The sequence below is a fragment of the Enhydra lutris genome, unplaced genomic scaffold (genome assembly GCF_002288905.1).
Source record: "Enhydra lutris kenyoni isolate GAN:26980312 unplaced genomic scaffold, ASM228890v2 scaffoldscaffold15, whole genome shotgun sequence".
Classification (NCBI taxonomy): domain Eukaryota; kingdom Metazoa; phylum Chordata; class Mammalia; order Carnivora; family Mustelidae; genus Enhydra; species Enhydra lutris.
This window is the reverse complement of record NW_019154099.1, coordinates 53305243-53325185: the sequence shown is the minus strand read 5'-3', so window position 1 is coordinate 53325185 and position 19943 is coordinate 53305243. Positions and strand designations below refer to the sequence as shown.

The 19943-nt window shown below is 38.2% G+C and overlaps 1 protein-coding gene across 3 annotated transcripts in view; it reads left to right on the top strand.

The window, feature by feature from the left end:
- The window catches only part of LOC111147028 (sodium leak channel, non-selective), a 291306-nt gene that overhangs the window by 128200 nt on the left and 143163 nt on the right, over nucleotides 1-19943 (top strand). For all 3 annotated transcript variants that reach the window (XM_022502882.1, XM_022502881.1, XM_022502880.1), the window contains 2 exons: nucleotides 4578-4745; nucleotides 10178-10369. In XM_022502882.1, the coding sequence (XP_022358590.1) occupies nucleotides 4578-4745; nucleotides 10178-10369 (360 nt within the window). The remainder of the gene's footprint in view (nucleotides 1-4577; nucleotides 4746-10177; nucleotides 10370-19943) is intronic.

The following is a 19943-nucleotide window of genomic DNA, read 5'->3' as shown; positions in this document are numbered from 1 at the left end:
CAGAGATACGGCTGAGAGCTAAATTAACCTGAGGGACTATCCATGGGCAGGAGGGACATACAGCAGTTTGAAAAGCACGTGGGATTTATGGAGGGAGATTTGTGTATAAATCTTAGAGCATGTGCTAGAGGGGCAGGGGTCCTTGGGGGACTTCAAGAACAAAAGAGATGACAGGTGCAATTTCCCTCCCCCACCCCCAGCCTAGACACTTACATACCTGTGGGAACCAACACGGGAACAACACTGTCCACCTAATTTGCTAACAGTATGTCCCACCCAAGTATTCTCCTGCAGACCTGCCCTTTCAGTACACACTTAACCAAAGCCCATCAATCAGTGCTACAAGCCTGGCAGTATGTAAGCAGCCCCAACAGGGGTCAGCATCACCCCAAAGAGACTCCTATCACACGGGAGAGGGGAAGAACACACACATCAGTCCAACTATGACACCAGTAGTGGGTTGGGGACAGATATCTTGTCTGACTACTGGCCCCAACCACCAATGAAAGGTTCTCAGGGGACAACACAGGGTAACTACCCTACAGTTTGGTGCTACTGCATCTCTGGAAAATACCTAGTCTGACTCAACTCAAGCCTTAGGCAGCCACAGACTAGCATATTGACAACACAGGGACTAAACCCTGCCCAAAATAGGCAAAGAGAATGATTGCAGACAACTGGACTGAGAGCAAAAGAAGCTCAGCCATAACACTAGGGCACACACAACATACATAAGAGACAGACTTGAAGCACCAAGTTCTGGTGAGCAGGAACATTGCACTGCAGGGCACTACAGAAACTCTTCTTTATGAGGTCACTACTTTTAAGAGCAGGAGATGTAGCTAACTTTCCTAAAACAGAAGCAGATACAGAGAGTTAGACAAAATGAGGATACAGAGGAATATGTCCCAAATGAAAGAACAGGACAAAATTACAGCAAAAGAATTAAATGAAATGAAGATAAGTAATACCCCTAATAGAGAATTTAAAGTAATGGTCATATAGATACTTACTGGACTTGAGAAAAGAGTGGAGAATGTCACTGAGGCCCTTAATAAAGAGAAAGAAAATGTAACAAAGAGCCAATCAGAAATGAAGAACTCAGGGTGCCTGGGTGGCTCAGTGGCTAAAGCCTCTGCCTTCGGCCCGGGTCATGATCTCAGGGTCCTGGGATCAAGCCCCGCATCGGGCTCTCTGCTCAGCAGGGAGCCTGCTTCCCCCTCTCTCTCTGCCTGCCTCCCTGCCTACTTGTGATCTCTCTCTCTCTCTCAAATAAATAAATTTAAAAAAAAAAGAAAGAAATGAAGAACTCAATAACTAAAATTTAAAATAAACCAAATAGAAAAAATAGACTAGAAGAAGCAGAAGAATGAATCAGCAATTTGAAAAAGAGGGTAATGTAAAGCAATCAAGCTGAACAGGAGAGAGAAAAAAAATAATAATAATAAATGAAAATAGGGGCGCCTGGGTGACTCAGTGGGTTAAGCCTCTGTGCCTTTGGCTCAGGTCATGAACTCAGGGTCCTGGGATTGAGCCCTACATCAGGCTCTCTGCTCAGCAGGGAGCCTACTTCCCCCTCCCCCTCTGCCTGCCTTAGCCTACTTGTGATCTCTCTCTGTCAAATAAGTAAATAAAATCTTGTAAAATTTTTTAAAAAATGAAAAAAGGGAATTCAGTGACACCGTTAATTATAATAGTATTTCCATTAGAGGGATCCAGTAGAAGAAAGAGAAATGGGGGCAGAAAATTTATTTGAAGAAAAAATAGCTGAAAACTTCTCAAATTTGGAGAAAGAAACAGAAATCCAGATTTGGGAGACACAGAGAACCCTCAACAAAATCAACCAAGGAGGTCCACGACAAGGTACATAGTAATTAAAATGGCAATAAGTAGTGACAGAGAATTTTAAAATCAGCAAGAGAAAAGAAATCTGTTACATCAAGGAGAAACCCTATAAGGTTATCAGATGATTTTTCAGCAGAAATTTTTCAGGCCAGAAGAAAGTGTCATAATATTTTTAAAGTGCTGAAAGAAAAAAACCTGCAGCCAAGAATACTCTATCCAATAAGGCTATCATTCAGAATAGAAGGAGAGATAAAGAGTTTCTGAGACAAACAAAAGCTAAAGGAATTCATGACCATTAAACCAGCTCTACCAGAAGTGTTAAAAGGGACGCTTTGAGTGGAAAATAAGACCATAAGTAAGAGCAAGAGGAGCAAGAAACACAAAAGCAGTAAATTTAAGTATCTATAAAAATTGGTCAAGAGATTCACAAAATAAAAGGATGTAAAATTTGACACATATCCCTAAAAATATGGAGGGGAGAGGAGTAAAGAATGTGTTCAAGAGGAAGGGAGGGAAAACTGAACGGGAAGAAATCAGAGAGGGAGAAAAAGCATGAGAGATTCTTGACTCCAGGAAACAAACTGAGGGTTACAGAAAGGATGGGAGTGGGGGGATGGAGTAACTGGGTGATTGGTGTTAAGGAGGGCACGTGATTTGATGAGCATTGAGTGTTATACACAACTAAGGAATCATTGAACACTGCATCAAAATGGTGTACTATATGCTGGCTAATTGAATTTAAATTAAAAAAAAAAAAAAAGAATGGGTTCAACCTTGATGAACCATCAATGTAATATATTCCTAAGATGTTAGATGCAAACCGATTGGTAACCAAAAATTAAAAGCCAGTAATAGATATGCAAAAAATAAAGAGGACTCCAAATATATCATTTAAAAAAGCCAGCAAACTCTGAGAGAAGAGAACAAGAAAAGAAAGGAACAGAAAAGAACTACAAAAACAACCATAAAACAAGTAACAAAATGGCAATAAATACATTTCTATCAATAATTACTTTGAAAGTAAATGGACTAAATGCTCTAATCAGAAGACATAGCATGACGGAATAGATAAAAAAGCAAGACCCATTTATATGCTGCCTATAAGAGACTCACTTCAGATACATCAAAAGTAAAGGGATAGAAAAGCATTTATCATGCAAATGGCGGTGAAAAGGAAGCTGGGATAACAATCCTTATATCGGACAAAATAGGCTTTAAAACAAAAACTAACAAGAGACAAAGAAGGACACAATATAATCATAAAGGGAACAATTCAACAAGAAGATATAAAAATTGTAAATATTGCACCTAATGTGGGAACTGTCCAATTTTCCCAACACCAGTGGGGTTGTTGAAAAGAGACTGTCTTTTTACATTGAATATTTAATCTTTTGTCATAGATTTATTAACTATATAATCATGGGTTTATTTCTGGGCTCTCTATTGATCTATGTGTTTGTTTTTGTGCCAATATCATACTATTTTGATTACTACAGCTTTATAGAATATCTTGAAATCTGGGATTGTGATACCTCCCATTTTCTTCCACTTTTTCAAGATTGCTTTGACTATTCAGGGTCTTTTGTGGTTCCATATAAACTTTAAGATTGTTTGTTCTAGTTCTTATTACTTAGTCCTTACCAGTCTGTATGCTTTTGATTTCTTTTGCTTGCCTGATTGCTGTGGCTCAGACTTCCAATACTATGTTGAGTAAAAGAAAACGGACATCACTGTCTTGTTACTCATCTTAGAAGAAAAGTTCTTGGTTTCTCACCATTGAGTAGAATGTTACCTGTAGGTTTTTCAAATATGGACTTTATTATGTAATATGAGTGGGGAAAAAAATCCCTTCTGCTAGTCTATGTTGGCCTAGAAAAAAAGAGGGAAGCACTCCTCTGTTCCTATTTTCCATTAAATTATCTGGTATCTTCTCAGAGGGATATGTTTGACTAATTCTAACACTCATTTTTGTGCTCTTTAACTAGAAGTTAATTTTACATTACACACTTTAATTCCAGTTGCAAACTTCTTTATAAAATGAGTATTTTACCCATAGGACAAGTAAAGGAAAAATAACATGCTGTGTTTATAAGTGTATTTTATAACATTGATGTTTGTTATAGCAAGTTCATAGAATTAATGCGATATATTAAAAGGTTGTAGTACTCATTTATTAATATATTAACATTCATTGTTAATTTTCTTAATGCAGACATAAATCATATTAATATATATATATACACACACACACATAAATTGCTTGATATATAATCCATATTTCTTTGCTCATTTATGTGGTTCCATGAGATCTACACTTTTTTATTTTAGTTTACGGATGCTTAGTAATATGTAAATCATTTTACAACATACCATGTGCATTATAGAAACTATCTTTAGAAAATATAAGTTATGGAAAAATGCAGCCTTTCTTCATATACAATATTCAATTAAATAGCTTTTAAATAAATATCAAATAGTGGGTAATAAAAAAATAACACTTACAAACATTTAACACGTTAACACATTTCATGGATTGTTCAAGTTGTATTTGGTCTGCTATGGTCTGTTGGTGTTTTTCAAAACCATTTTTTTTTAACACATCACTCTAGATCCTTGTGGGCTTTTCATTTTATGTAATAGCTGCTGAAATTCAAATATTAGCACATGTATGAAATATTTTGAAATAAATTCTAATTTTAGGTTCCAATTTTACTGTCTCTTTGTTCCTCCAGGTGGCTTTTACAGTACTTTTTGATTTGGAAGCACTTCTGAAGATATGGTGTTTGGGATTTACTGGATATATTAGCTCATCTCTCCACAAATTTGAACTACTACTCGTAATTGGAACTACTCTCCATGTATATCCAGATCTTTATCATTCTCAGTTCACATACTTTCAGGTAATATGAGGAATGTCTGCTTGTCTGTAGAATTTTTTCTTCCCAGAGAAAATATCAGTCACATTATAACAACTATACAGAATTGTATTAAATGGGTTATATATAATTATTATATAATAAACACAAACTTGAGGTAAACCCAGTGACATTTTCAATACCAAAAATAGTGCATTCATAAATTATCATTGTATTTCAAACTTCTAAAAATGCACAATAATAAAGGGAGATATTTTAGATGAAATTTTCTCCTTAGATGAAAAAAAGTACATTCCAACTTCACTAATTTTATTTATTGGCAATTCCAAAGCTGTTATTTTCAGAGAAATTTTAATTTCAGCTGCCAAATTACAATTTGAATCTCTATACTTCTGGTACCTCAGGAAAGGACATGAAAACGTAATTCACAAAAATGGTAACAAATATCCTATAAACATGGGTGAAAAGCTGAGCCTCTAGTAATCACTGCCAAACATACTGAAATCACAGAGGATATCGTGGGTCAAGCCTTCAGTATATCAGTATCTTTGGAGATAAATCCCTTGTCTTTGGAGATAAATCCCTTGTCATTTGTTGGGTTATATCCTTAGGCTTGGTTATCATAAGTGAAGGGACCAGGGCAAGAGATATACGCACTTTTAAAGCCCTCAATATGAAATATACTTCCCAATCATGCCATTATATGCTTTTGGGTGCTGCTGTCTAGATTTACAAAATCAACATGAGCATTTAGTACCTGCATTTGATAATTAGTGTAGATGACTATAGGAAATATGCCTGATAATCAAAACAACAAGGTATCTTCTATAAACCTATTAAGTCAACCAAATTAAGAAAAATATGGTACCTATTTTTTTATTTATTTTTATTTTTTATTAACATATAATGTATTATTAGCCCAAGGGGTACAGGTCTGTGATTCACCAGGTTTATACACTTCACAGCACTCACCATAGCACATGCCTTCCCCAATGTCCATAACCCAACCACCCTCTCCCTCCCATCCCTAGTAACGCTCAGTTTGTTTTGTGAGATTAAGAGTCTCTCACAGTTTTCTCCCTCCAGATCCCTATTTCAACAAGGATACATACACATTCAGGGCATTAAAATTCCTCTAGTTTCTCACAGATAACTTTTTAGTGAAAAGTTAGAAATACATTAAAATTTTAATGCAAATATATTTATTTTGAAATTGTGAGAAAAAATGGGAACTTTTAATATGGTAAACATTTGAGGAATAGCTTAGAAAGTCACATGCATATTTAACCATATAGTAATGACTATCGTGAATTTATGATTACTTAGAGACATGATTCATTATCTCTAGTTTTTTCCTACTTGTCTATTTTCCACAAAATATCTAAAATTAGTATGCATGGTTCTAATCATTTTATATAGATAGAGACATAGTTGAATAATATTCTGTCAATGAAGTTTGCAACTTCAGTGTTGTCTTTGATCCTGGATTATAATCTAAAATAATTTAATTTATGTTAATGGTTAAGTGATTTTCATTTGTATCTCTCTATACATGACCATGTTTATATTTTTCTAATGAAATTATTAGACACTACCTCACTTATTATATGGTTAAAATATAGATCTCTGGAGAAGTTCTAGTGTCACAAGGATTTTTGCAAATTCACATATAAGAGCCCACTGTCCTGAGCAGATTAGCTCTTCGTGGGCCCACTCTGGTCTCCCTTGTGGGTCCTTGGACTTTTCATCTGACTGGGCCTTTCCTCATTATGTTGGCAGCATGTCTTCCTTTAGTGATTTTCACATTTTCATATTTAAGTGAAGTCAACATATTAGTACAAAATTACTCCCTTTATAGTGTCAGTTATCTCTGAGAGCAGTTATTGGGGTTATTCTCTATTTATTCAAGTTGATATTTACTGAGAATCTACTATGTTCCAGGCACAGTTCCAGATATGGAGGACAGAAGTGAACAAGCAGGGGAAAGCCCCACCTCAGGAAGCTTACATTCTAGAGGGCAGAGAGTTCACAAACAAGTACACATAAGAAAGTGGAGTAAAGTGCTGGAAATATTATAAAGGAGAAACAAGAGCAAAAAGGATAAGGGTTGGGGACGGGGTGGGAGTGGAGCCTATTTTAGGTAAGTTGCTCATGGCAGCCCTATCTGGAGAAGTCACTTTTGAGCAGAGACTAAACGAAGTGAAGGGATAAGCCAAGAAAACCTCATGGCACCTTCCTCAAGTGAAAACATGTTTGATGTGTTTAAAGAAGAGCATAAAGGCCAGTGTGGTTGGACTGAAATGAGCATAGCACGCTATTATCCAGTAGGAAGACATAGTTTCACAAAATGCTATGGTTCTGACATACCCAGGTAATCCTGATGACCTTGGTGAGTATTTATTGTGCATTTACTATGTGCCAGGCACCATGCTGAGTGCCTTGTGCTGTTTGTTACTCACCACTGTCCTGTGAGACAGAGAGCATACATGAAACTGAGATCCCAGACTTGCCCAAGACCACATAACTAGCAAGTGGCAGAAACTCATTGCTAAGAAGTTTAATTTTATAGTCTAAATTCCTAGCCATGCAATTTCTAAAGTATCTCACTTGTAATTAACAGAGATCTCGAAAATACAGACTTAGAAATATGACCAGGAAAATGGGCTTTGGAAGTAACCACAAAATGTTCTATGGTGCTTGTCTTTCAGAGTATGGTTCACTTTATTCCATATCTGTAGGAATGCAAAATCTAAAGCCTTTATTGGACAAACACAGTGAAAAGCATATTTATCCCCAAATAAATGAAAAGGCATAACTAGAGTAATTGATAAGGATTTTGCCTTTCCAGGGATGCGGCTTACCCCTTTGAAAATGCTGATCAAATCTGCCATGTAGGAGTCGTGTTAAGTTCTGCTTCCAGCTAATGAAATATTAATTTATCAAAGTTGCACAGATGTGCAGAGGCTGTTTTATTAGGATTTGGGATAGGACTCAAAATTACTTCGACAATCTTTTAAATATGATTTTAATACAAGCCGTATTAAAAGCTGAGCTATAAAGCCAGTTAAATTGTTCCTGTAAACTTGCCTGGACTCAGCTGTTAACAATTAGATACTGAATCATTTATGTCTGAGAATAACAAATCTGTAAGAATGTAAAATCTTTCCATATTATTATTCTGGATATTCTGGATATTATGTGAATGTTAATATTTTAATAGCACTTATGATAAAGCTATTCACTTGTTATTTGGAAAGATGGCCTGAGTATCATATGTTCTAATTTGGAAACATAGGTAAATTCTAACAGGAAGACTGGTAGCTTAACCATGTATATAGCACAATGCTTACTTGGAACAATATGATTTTTCACAGAAATTTTCTGTTTTTTCAGTATTGTGTGAAGGAATTAAAATTAACAAGGAAATATACATTTTTCAACTTCTTTAAATGTTTGTCCTTTAGTTTCCTATCCACGTGGCTACATTTGTATTCTGTAGACAATAAGAATGATAAAATTCATCATCAATATTTCCTGTTAATCCAAGGCCTAGGGGAGTAATGTGGCTTCAGGTACAGCATGGTGCAGAGGCTAAAATGGTATCATAGGGACTCCGTGTATTTACTCACCTTTCTTCTGTGTCAGTATTATTAAGCAGGCTTTCCCCATATAGTGTCAAAGACGGCTCCCCAAAGCTCAAGGCTTCTGTGGTGCTCACAGTCATGCCAATTGGGGATAAAAAATGCCGTGTCTTACAGATCCAACAAAAGTTCCAAGGATGACTCAGGTTGTTGTAAATATTCCCTTCAGGCCCAGACTGTGGGCATCTTGGAGTCCCTTCTGGACCTCATGGACCAAGAGTGGAGCAGGAATAATTTGCCAGAGGAAAATCAGAAACTGTAGGAAGCTAGGAATGTTGGAAGATTACAAACACATATATGTGTAAAAATTAAAATCTAGGTTTTAAAGTACTTCCTGTTCTTTACTATATTAAAAATAGACTATTCATTTTTCTTCTCCTAAGAAGCCTTCACAGGCACCTACAGCTCTTACTAAATCGTCTTAGACAACCTTGTGTTATTATATTTGTACTGACCATATTTTATCTATGCCCAGATCGCAGTTTTCCTTTTCCTATTTCCTATCTTTAAGCCTTTGATTTGCCTTATAATCAGTGGTATGCCACAGTTTAATTAAAGCACTTTTTCTTCTCAGAGGCACATTAAAAATATGTTGACATCTTAGACTTAAAGAAAAAATTCTGTTTTTCCATGCTTTACACTTCAATTTTGGATTTACACTAATTTATACTTTTAATCTTATAAATATGCCCTTAAGAGCTATGCTTTGTAAAAGCAAAACAAAAAAAAAAAAATTAAGCTGTGCCTTTGTATTATACTGTCTTTGCAATTATAGACATTGCACCCTATTTGTCTGACACGATGTCTGGCACGTAATAATCAATATTTGTTAAAGTGAGTGAGCAAACAAATTAATTAATTAATAAGCAGCTATGAGGGGGTTACATTTAAATACTTACAAAACACCTGAGCATGCGTATGTGTGTTTAGATGACAAGCTAAGCAAATATAACAAAGATCAAAAATACAAGTCTTACATAAGACAGAAGTTTGTTTCTCTCCAGTAGTTGGTGGTGTCCAGGGAAAGTCCCTGGCTCTGCTCCACATGGTCATGCAGGAATCCAGCTGTTGAGGTGGATTGAATCTGTCAGCCTCCATACAAGCCTTCTATTTCCGGTCCAAAGGGACTACTCCATTTGTTTCTATTTCCCTGCTGAGGAAGGCATAACGAGTAACCAAGGCAAGCCAATTTACTTCAATGGGCCAAAAGTTGCAAATATTACTTCCTTTCATATTCCATCAATATGAACCCAGTCCCCTGGCCACAGCTCACAAGTGGGGCTGGAAAATGGGGTCTAAAGTCACTTTGCTAGGCTAAAATGCCGAAAGTTCTGTTATTTAAAGGAAGGATAGGATGGATATTAGGGTATCAGTCTCAGGCATAAGTAAAGACTCCTTGTTAATAGACTTTTTAAAAAATGTCTTACATACGGTAATACATAGGAAGCTTTCTTCTATGCGACAGTATAGCTAATATTGAGCTAAACATTTTCTTCTACATTTGAACATTAGGGAAAAAAGTCACTTTAATTTCAACAACGTGTATTAGTTAATAACACTTTGAATTCTCCCATTGCATGTCAAAAAGCCTCAGTTTTCCTATATTCATTTGGGATCTGTTGAGTTCTGGCTCTAAGGCTCTAAGAGCTCAACTGAGATCTCAGTTATGGTATTGTTGTTTTTTGTCTGTAGCTGCTCAAATGGAAAAGTACGATTTTTACGAAGTCCTGTGAAAAATGAGGTTTCGGTGTGAACTTATTTAAGATTCAGTGTAAAAAAATAATCAAGTACGTATGTTTTTCTCTCACACAACAGGTTCTTCGGGTAGTTCGACTTATTAAGATTTCCCCAGCACTGGAAGACTTTGTGTATAAGATATTCGGTCCTGGAAAAAAGCTGGGGAGTTTGGTTGTATTTACTGCCAGCCTCCTGATCGTAATGTCAGCAATTAGTCTGCAGATGTTCTGCTTTGTTGAAGAACTGGACAGGTTTACAACGTTTCCAAGGGTAAGAGTGAAAAATGCAGCCAATTTAATTCCTCCTTCCTGTTTTTACAATAATGGTTAACATCAAAATAATTTCCCTTTAAGAGTGGTTCAGAAACACAGTCCTAGTTTTGATAACTTGGAATAATTTAGTTTTGATATTTAAAATGGTCTCTTCTGCAGGATGCAGGCATCTGAGCACCTTTCAGCATTGTCAAGTTATACATCAGTTCTTTAAATTCTGAAAATAGTCTAATAGAATGAGATGCTGAAACTAGTCAAGATGAAAACTAGGGTTCTTAGCACCTATAGATGAAAATAGAACAGAATTTTTAAATAGTTTTTTGTGTCTGTGAGAGTTACCATTTTAAAATCTGTTTTATAATGCATATATTTTTATGACAAGTGTAATCTAGAAGGGGGTTTTGATTTTCAATGTAATAAAATTCATAAACTCTTCTGATTTCAAATATCTGTAGAAGATTGTCTAGTTCGTGCTGCTGCATTATCATTAGAATTCACTTAGGCTAAGAAGGAAGTTAAAAATCAATCAATTCATAAACAGAACTCATAGAAAATATAGCTCTAATTAAGGATTCTGAAATTTAGCTCCATGTGGATTTAGAAACATGAAAATAATATAACGACCAAGACAAAATATATATATTTTTTCATCATAAGTTGAACTAGTAAAGCCTATTATATGGGAAGGATGATCTTGGGGTTACAGCAGGATGTAATGCATTTTTTTCAAGAATCTTTGAGGATAAAGGTGTCTATACTCAAACTGGTGGAATAATAAAGCCTGGGTGTTTGTTTGTTTAATCTTGTGCTAAATTTGTTACATATCACCAAGCATTTGTTGAGTACGTCTAAACAACCAGGCAATTTTGGTGATCTTCGGACAGAAACACAACTATATCCCTTATCTTCAAGAAATTCTCAGTTGAAGGGGTGCCTTGTTAGTAAACATGAAGCATGATAAAAGCAAGCTCAGGTGTTCTGGGAACCCAGAGGTAAGGGCTGTAACCAGGACTGGAAAAGTCCAAGAAGGTTTCTTGAAGGAGGCAGTTACTAAAGAACAGTTGTAGGTAGCCAAGTGGAGGAACAACACAGTGTCCCAGGTTGGGGACAGCATATGTAAAAGGTCTGAGCTGAGCCATTCTTGTTCCAGAATTTAGAGGAGAGGGAAAGGTCAATGTGAGAGAAGGACATAAGACCAAAGAAATTTTAAGTTGGATGAAAGTGTGATTGTGTTTAAATGCTGTTGAGAGAGCCAGTAGAGGGCGAGGTTGAAGACATATGAGCCACAGAGGACAGTGGCAAAAGTTTCCAGAAGCAAGAGTCCAGAGCGCTGGCACAAACACTGGTCTTAGATAGGTGTTGACTTGTCCTCTGTCTGGGTGGTGATATAGGACAGCGAGCGAAACCTAAAGTCACAGTGAGTCTTTGTTCACTTACTGCCACAGTGCAAATAACAGGCCAAAATAAGCACTGGCTCCCAGCATTCACTGAACAGCACTGAACAGCACAGGGTAGCTGTCAGGTGGGGAAGTACAGATGTGGCAGGAAGGATAGAGAAAGATGCCTCAGTTGAGGCCCCTGGATGATGCACCCTTGGACTAGAAGCACGTGGGCTAGGAATATGGCCGTGCATAAAAGCATGGTGGCCTGGAATGGAGGGCTACCGAGTTTTTACCTCCAACTCCTTCCGGAGGCCTCCCTCATGAGCCCGCCAGGCGCACCTTCCCGGTGCCTGTGGTCAGGCCACAGGGGATGCAGTTGGCCTGGAGCCAGATTCTTCAGCAAGAAGTTCACCTGTTCCTAATGGGATGAGGGTGCGGGGGAGGGGGTGGGGTGTGATGCGGGCAGAGAGGACAGTGACGTCACTGAGCCCACCTTCTCTTAGTCTGCCCCCTTATGGAGAAAATGAAAATTGCAGAATGCCACTTTCAGAAAAACACTGAGACTGTCATTATCACGGTCCATCTCTGAGACCAGGTTAATTCAACACACAATTTTGAAGGCCCACTAAGGGTCAGCCATTGGTCTATGAAACAGGGGATCCTAAAAAGAAAACCACCCTCGGTTCCCTTCTTTATGTACACAGTCTTGTCTTAATTTCAAGTCTTCATCTTTTACCATCTCCGCTAATCTCACGTTACTGATTTTATATCTCTTCCCCCAAAGCTCTTTGAGCCAGATGGTTTTGGAGTTCATAATATTCCAACTACTATAAGGGTGATATTACCCCCTTATTGATCGGAATTGTTTAAGTCAGCGCCCTGTCATCAATACACTAATGCTTCTTTAGCAAAACATCCACCTTTGGACAAAGAAAGAGAAATAAGGACAATAAATAAGTCTTGGGTCAGATTGGATTTCTGCTACTAAATGAGCTCCCAAAAAAAAAGAGAAAGACATATTTTAGTTATTTTCAAGAATTTTCGAATAGTGAAGATGTGAATCGGGGCTGTGGCATGTGTAAGAAGGCATTGCAGATAGTGTGCACTTCTTGTCTTAGAGATCTGATTTCTTGTCACTCCTCCAGCACTTTTCAGCTGTTTGACACTGGCCAAATTGTTCTTGGAGCTTTTATTTTTTTCACATCTAAACTCCAGGTAAAAATAGTATTTTGCCCATAGCATTGTGCACATTGAATCATATACAAAAACAACCCCACTCTGGACTTAGCGTTTTTCAAATATTATATTCTAGGGGCGCCTGGGTGGCTCATTCATTACGCACCTGCCTTCAGCTCAGGTCACGATCTCAGGGTCCTGGATTGAGCCCCACATCAGGCTCCCTGCTCAGTGGGAGTCTGCTTCCCCCTCTCCCACTCCCCCTGCTTGTGTTCCCTCTCTCGCTGTGTCTCTTTTTGTCAAATAAATAAATAAATAATAATACATTGTTAAAAAATCTTATATCCTATATAATATATTTGAGGCCAGTATTTTAGATTCTGTATGAAAGACCAGGCTGCTTCAGAGCTATCTGAGTTAGCCCCTTGGGATTTGCTCTATTTTCCAGCCATAATACTAATCAAGTAGCATTACGTTTTCAGGTCTCCAATTACTCAATTGTGTCTTTCTGCCTGATTACTTTGACCATCTTAATGAAAGCAGCCCAGCAACTACGGGGCCCCCTAATCAGTAGATTCTGCGGCTGACAGGGTAGACAGCCTAAATGTGTGAAATGACTAGGAGTAGATTTTTCCTTGCACATGAACATAATTACGGGTTAAATCCCTAAGAAATAATCAAATTTTGCAAGAAATGTTAAAAAAACACTGCAGCTACAAAAAGTAGTCATTATCATTCCCAGTCACATAAAGCTCCAACCGTTGGCGCTACTTAGCTGATAGGAAATCATCAGAAGAGATGGGCAGAAACACATGACTGTCATTGTTAGATTTCTGTGAGGACACTCATCTATGGGTCGTACCCCCTCCCCTTCTTACAGGACATCTCCTTCATTATCCAGTGGTTGGGTACTGAGGTGGGTTGGTTAGTTATGGTATTAGCCAGAGTGCACAGCACATCGTTGTTGGGAGCCAGCCTCCAAAATGGCCCAGACTCAAGTAAAGATGATAGAAATAAGTGCTGGTTCTTCAAGCTTCCATTTTACTTTGGAGTTCATCATGTGATCTTTCTTACACATACTTAGAGCTATGGGGTACAGGAGAGTCAACTGCATGCACACTTGAGAGTTGCCGGGAGAATACCCGCCGTGAAGAGTCCAGCAGAGACAGGTCCAGCCCGGCTTGGCAAAACAGCCTCAGTCTTTGTGCCCAGGGAATAATTTTCCTTTGGCTCTTTCTTGAACCAGATCCTGACCCAGCCATCCAGGTGGCATGTTCTCCCTAGAGAAATAGGACTAGATAAGAAACCACTTTTTAATTGGACTTGATTACATCTTGGGCCCAGCAACATCCCCCCATGAAACCCTCTAAGAGGACCTGACATGGACACGTAGAGGTTATGTCCCCACCCACTTTTCAAGAAGAGAAGCTTGAGGGCAGAGGAAACAGCAACGTGGGCACACTAAGTGCCTCCCTGCTGACTGACCCTCTGACAGAGCTCCAGACACCTTGAAAGTCCCCAGCTACTCCCTAAAATCCTTGAAGGTGAAGAGATCCTAAGGGACCCTTCACTTGCGTTATTCCACCAGTTCCTTAATGGGTCTCCCTGCCTCAGCTGCCCATCAGTCATTCTCCATTTATAGCAAAAATTAAACTGTCTCATGGCACCCTCCTGTTTAAAACGTTTCAAGGTCCTCCTTTCCCTCAAGATAACAAACATTTTAATACGGTTTTCCATATCTTTCTTTTTCTCTATCCCTAATTACCTCTCTGGGCTCATATTTCAGGATTTCCCCTACCACATCTTTCAGAGGCAGAGAGGGCATCTGTCTTGCTCAGCAAATGCCCTCATGCTTAGCACAACACTTGCTAGTGAACAGGCTTTCATGGAGGAATGAGTGACAAGGCTAGACCAAAGCAAATTTCTCTGATCCTTCCACACTGTATCAAGTTCAACATCCCAGATTCTTTCTTCCACTGCTGCCTGCTCCTCAAGGAACCACTTTACCCTCCATCACCCTAACCCTTATCCCACCTGAAATCTTTGCATAAATCTGTCAGAGTACTTTGGCAGAAAGTAGCAGAAATCTTGACTCCAACTAACTTGAACAATTGGGAAATTTCTCACAAAATTCGAGACTATGTAGATTAGGCAGAAAGCCAAGATTCTGAATCTCTCACTGAAATGGTCTCAGTTGTGGGTTGAATTATGTGCCCCCAAAAGATATGTTGAAGTAACCCAAAATGACCTTATTTTGAAATATAGGTGCTAAGTTAAAATGAGGTCATGAGGGTGGGCCCTGACCCAGTATGACTGATAGTATATGAGAGGAGATTTGGACATAGACACAGACATACACAGAGGGGAGACGATATGAAGACACAGATGGAGAAGGCAGCCATGTGACTGGGGTGGCATCTACTAACCAAGGACCTCTCAGGATTGCTGGCAATCATCTGAAGCTAGAAGAGGCTGGGAGAGTCCTTCAGAGGGAGCATGGTCTTGCCAACACTTTGACTTCACACTGTTGAGCTGTGACAAAATGAATTCCCTTGTTTTCAGCCATTCAGTTTGGTACTTTGTTAAGGTAGTCCAAGCAAACTACAGCAGTTTCTTCCTCCATGCGTTGTCTTCATGTGTTAGCAAAACAGGTGCAGTATTTCCAGAATTTGCAATACAATCTTGAGGAACAAGAGGGTCATCTCTGTCCAGGTCTCCTTCTTTAGGAGCAAGGACACCTTTCCCAGTACCATTTTCTCTTTCCCCCACTTTCTGTCATTGGCAGGATTGGGTAACTTGGTCATCCCTAGAGGAATCATTGGCAAGATGACTGGAGTCAGCAGAATTGGCTTCCATTAATCACGTGGGAAGCGATGGTTATTGGAGAAACAACTACAAAAACACCACAATGGTCAGACGCAAAGTTTGGACAAGATTTCTCTCTCACATTTCTCATCTCTAAAGCTTTTATATGTCCGGTGCAAAAAAATGTGTATAAATAGACATGTGATAGGAGGAGGGCTTGTGTTTAATTTCTCCCACCAGAAGCATCTGGGCCCCAGATCTTTGCCCACATAGTATCTGCAGAGCAGCCAGCCTAGGGCCTGGCACAGAGTGGATTCCTGCTCTCCCCCTTTTTACGACGGTCGTCACTTTCTGTTACGCACCGTCGACATTTATGCAAGCTTCTCTTGCCTCTACTAGACCACAAGACCTGGAGGGTGGCAGCTTTGTGCTCTCTTTTCCCAAAGCACTTACCACAAAGCCGATGCCATGGGATCAAAATCATCAGGAAGTAGAGTGAGGGCAGAAACAACCAGGGAGCTTCAGCGGACAGTCCCATGAAATGGAGAAGAGAAGCTTGAAATTTGTTAATGGGGAAAAAAGGAGGGTATATTGATAGAATTCAATAAAACAACTTTGTCATCTCAACCAATCACTTTCTCTAATTTGGACCAAACAGACACATCACTGCTAAGCAGAAATCCCAAGGAAGATCAAGTCGTGCTGTGAGGTAGGATATCCACCCCCACCAGTCCTTGTTTTGTTGGGACTAATAGCTTGTATTACAGGGAGAATAATTAGATTAACTCTTCATGATGGAACAGCCTGTACAGTCAAAAGGCCCAAATGACAGGCATTTCAGCACCAGACTTTAACAAAGACAAAACAAGTTGAGTGTTTTCTATAGTTGTCTGACACAAGCTAATGCTTTTAAACATCCACTGTACATCTTCCACCAACTGAATATCTTTATTCCTTTTCTTCTCCCACTAATGGAATAAAACACAGGCCTCATTTGTTGTCCAGTTCTACAAATGGGGAGTTTCTAATTCATAAGCAATACATTACTGTCTCTAAGAACAGGTTCTTGAATTTTAATATATTATGTATTTCATGTTTTCTTAACTTGCATTTTTTAATGTTAAATTAAAGATTTAACATAATTTAAAAAATTAATTTGCATTCTTAAATGTTAATTACTTGCTCTGTTGAATTTTCACTTATAAAATTATGTCCAAAGCAGTTATACAATATAAGCAGTAAATGCTATAAAACACTTTATTACAAATTAATTTCTGTCTCCTCTCACCACCAAAATGGCTAATCATGCCTTTAGTTGTACTGAACAAATTACTGAGAAATTGAAATAAATAACTTGCTCCTTAATTTTTTTTCTTTTTTTTTGGCCAGATACAGTCTGGCTGTATTTCTAATAAATTCAAGGTGTAGTTTATCTTCAAAAATATAGTTATTAGTTCAATCTTTATTAATTTTTGTTTTATTCTTTCACATATTCTTAATTTTTCATGGATTATTTCAGACACACAAGGAGATATAAAGACTAATAAAGCATATTCTTCTGTGGCTTGACAAGCACAGTAGTAGTTGGTCTGCAAGGCCTTGAGTGTCCCTTCCTTATCACTTACTTCTCTTTCCTGTGGAGAAACACTTTTTTTGAATTTGCTACTTAATGTTCTTAGTGCATTCCTTTATGCTTTTAGTGCATATAGAAGCATCAACTAAAAGTCACATATCTTTATGCGTAATTTAAACCTACCTTATATAGTCTCAAACTGTACTGTTTCTTCTGCTAATTGCTTTTCTTTTCTTTTTTTTTTTTTTGCTCAACATTATGTTTGTGATATTTATCAATGGGTACATGTACATGTACATTTATTTCTCTTGTGGTTTAATATAAAACTATATATTGCATTATATTTATAATGCACTATTCATATGAACACTTCACAATTTGTTTTCCCATTCTCCTGTCAGGTAGGTGAATTCTCCATGGGTTTGGACAGGACTTATGAATATGATGGAATTTCACTTCTGTGAATATGCTACTAATCAGTTAATTTGAGTCCACCAAAAAGGAATTATGCTGGTTGTGCCTGACACACTCAGTGGTACTGGGTTCTTAGGAGAGGAACTTGTTTCAAGAGTCTCTTGTTGGCTTTGAAGAAGTAAGCTGTCATGTTCAAGGGCCATGTGGCTAGGTCTTGAGGGTAGCCGTTAGGGGCTGTGTGCTTCAAGAATGCAGGATCCTCAGTCCTGCAACCATAGGAATTAAATTCTGAGAACAGTCTGAATGGGGGCTGAAGAAACTCCAAATGAGACCACAGCCCAAACTTCACCTTGATTTCAACTTCTGAGATCCTGAGCAGAGAACCCAGTTACACAGTACCCACATCTCTAACCTGCAGGAACCACATATATTAAATGGGTATTGTTTTAAGGTGCTGAATTTGTGACCATTTTTAACACAGAAATACAAAACTAATGCATGCAGGTTTGGAATGTTTGTTCCTCATATTTTGTGACTCCAAATAGCACTGCTCTGAGCATTGCAAATGAACTTGTACACATGTGAAATTCTGCACATGTGGATGTTTTGGGGGGGGATATGTAGCTCATATGTAGCTAATAGTAGATATGTAGCTAATAGTAGAATTGCTGAGTCTTAGGATAAAGATAACTCATCTTCAGCGGTATTGATTATCTTGCGTTCCGGTGTCATTTCTCCAGTGTATCTGCCAACAGCAGTACATGAGAAGGTTCTCTGCTTCACAACTCAGCAACACTTGGTCTTGTCAGGCTGTGTTTTGCTTTCAACATTTAGCTCTTCATTTAACCTAAATTGATTTGTGTGGTTGCTGTGAGATAGGGAGCAATCTTATTTTATTTCCTTTCATATCCTTTGGATAACCCATTGTCACAGTACCATTTATTGACTAGTCTTTCCATTCCCCGTGGTTCTTCCACACTGGCTGTGTCAGAATAGGATTCCATGTGTGTGTCTCCTGGTCAAGATACATGAACTCCTTTTTCATCTCCTTTGGCCATGAAAAAAATTTTTTTTGTCAATCTTTGATGAAGGCCAATGAATATCCTGCCTTACTCGAGTAGTTCAGTTAGCTGACTCTTGCTTTCAAGAGTCTGTGACTTTGCCCCTTGTGCCTGACAGTGTATGAAAAACCAAAGGCTAGCAGAGACCATAAATCCCCTAAGATTGCCTTTTTTTGACCCAAGCTACTTATTAGCTTTTAGTCCCAGGGTTTCCATTATTTCCTTAGGGTCTTAAATAGGCCTTTAAAAGGATTTGTTGCATTTTAACCAGAATTTGGAGTGGGGGATTACCAGTTTTTTCTCATATATGATCAGACACTGAGGTTCACTAATATAATTTTAAGAACTAAAAAAATCCCATTCCATTGATTATCTTTCAGATGTATATATTTCTTTCTTTCTTTCTTTTTTTTTTTTTCTGCAGACACAACCTGATCCCAAGCCATGCCAACATCTGCCTTCACCATCTGCAACCTCGTTATTTGTTTGCATTACAGATATTGTCTCCTCTTGATTCTTATAAACTCATGTTGGTGCTCCCCTAATTGCTACACCATTGAAATCCATTTTCCACAAAATTTTGGATATATCCATTCACAATGATTGACTAAATAGTATATGTGTTTTGTTGCTGTTTATAATTCATCCCACGTTCTGTGTGTGATGGAACTATGAAGCGTCCACACATGAACAAACATACTAACTGTCCTCTTTAACTTGTGACATAGTTAAGAGTGTAAGGAAGAAGTTAACTTATCCCATAGCAGACACATAAGAAAGAACTCAATGAAACCAGAAGGTGGAATATGGTATCAAAGATGTGCTGGAGAATATTTTTAAATTCTGGGAACCTACTGTGTGCTAAGCACTGAGCTTCCAAATATCACCTCATTTTAATAAGAGGGAGGGTTTGCTTCTGGGGATGGAGGTCTGCAAAGCTCTGTGAAGAGTGGTCTTTAGGGATGTGTATGGTTTCAACAGATAAGAACTTGGGTAATGGCGTTAGATGAGAGTATCCCTTATCAGGAAGACAGAATGAGTAAATCAGAGACATGGAGAATCACAGGGCCTGGAGGGACAGATGAGAAATGAACTGCAGTGTTCACGTCTGCAGCCAGATGATAGGGTGTTTTCTGAGGTTGGAATTGTGACACAGGGGAG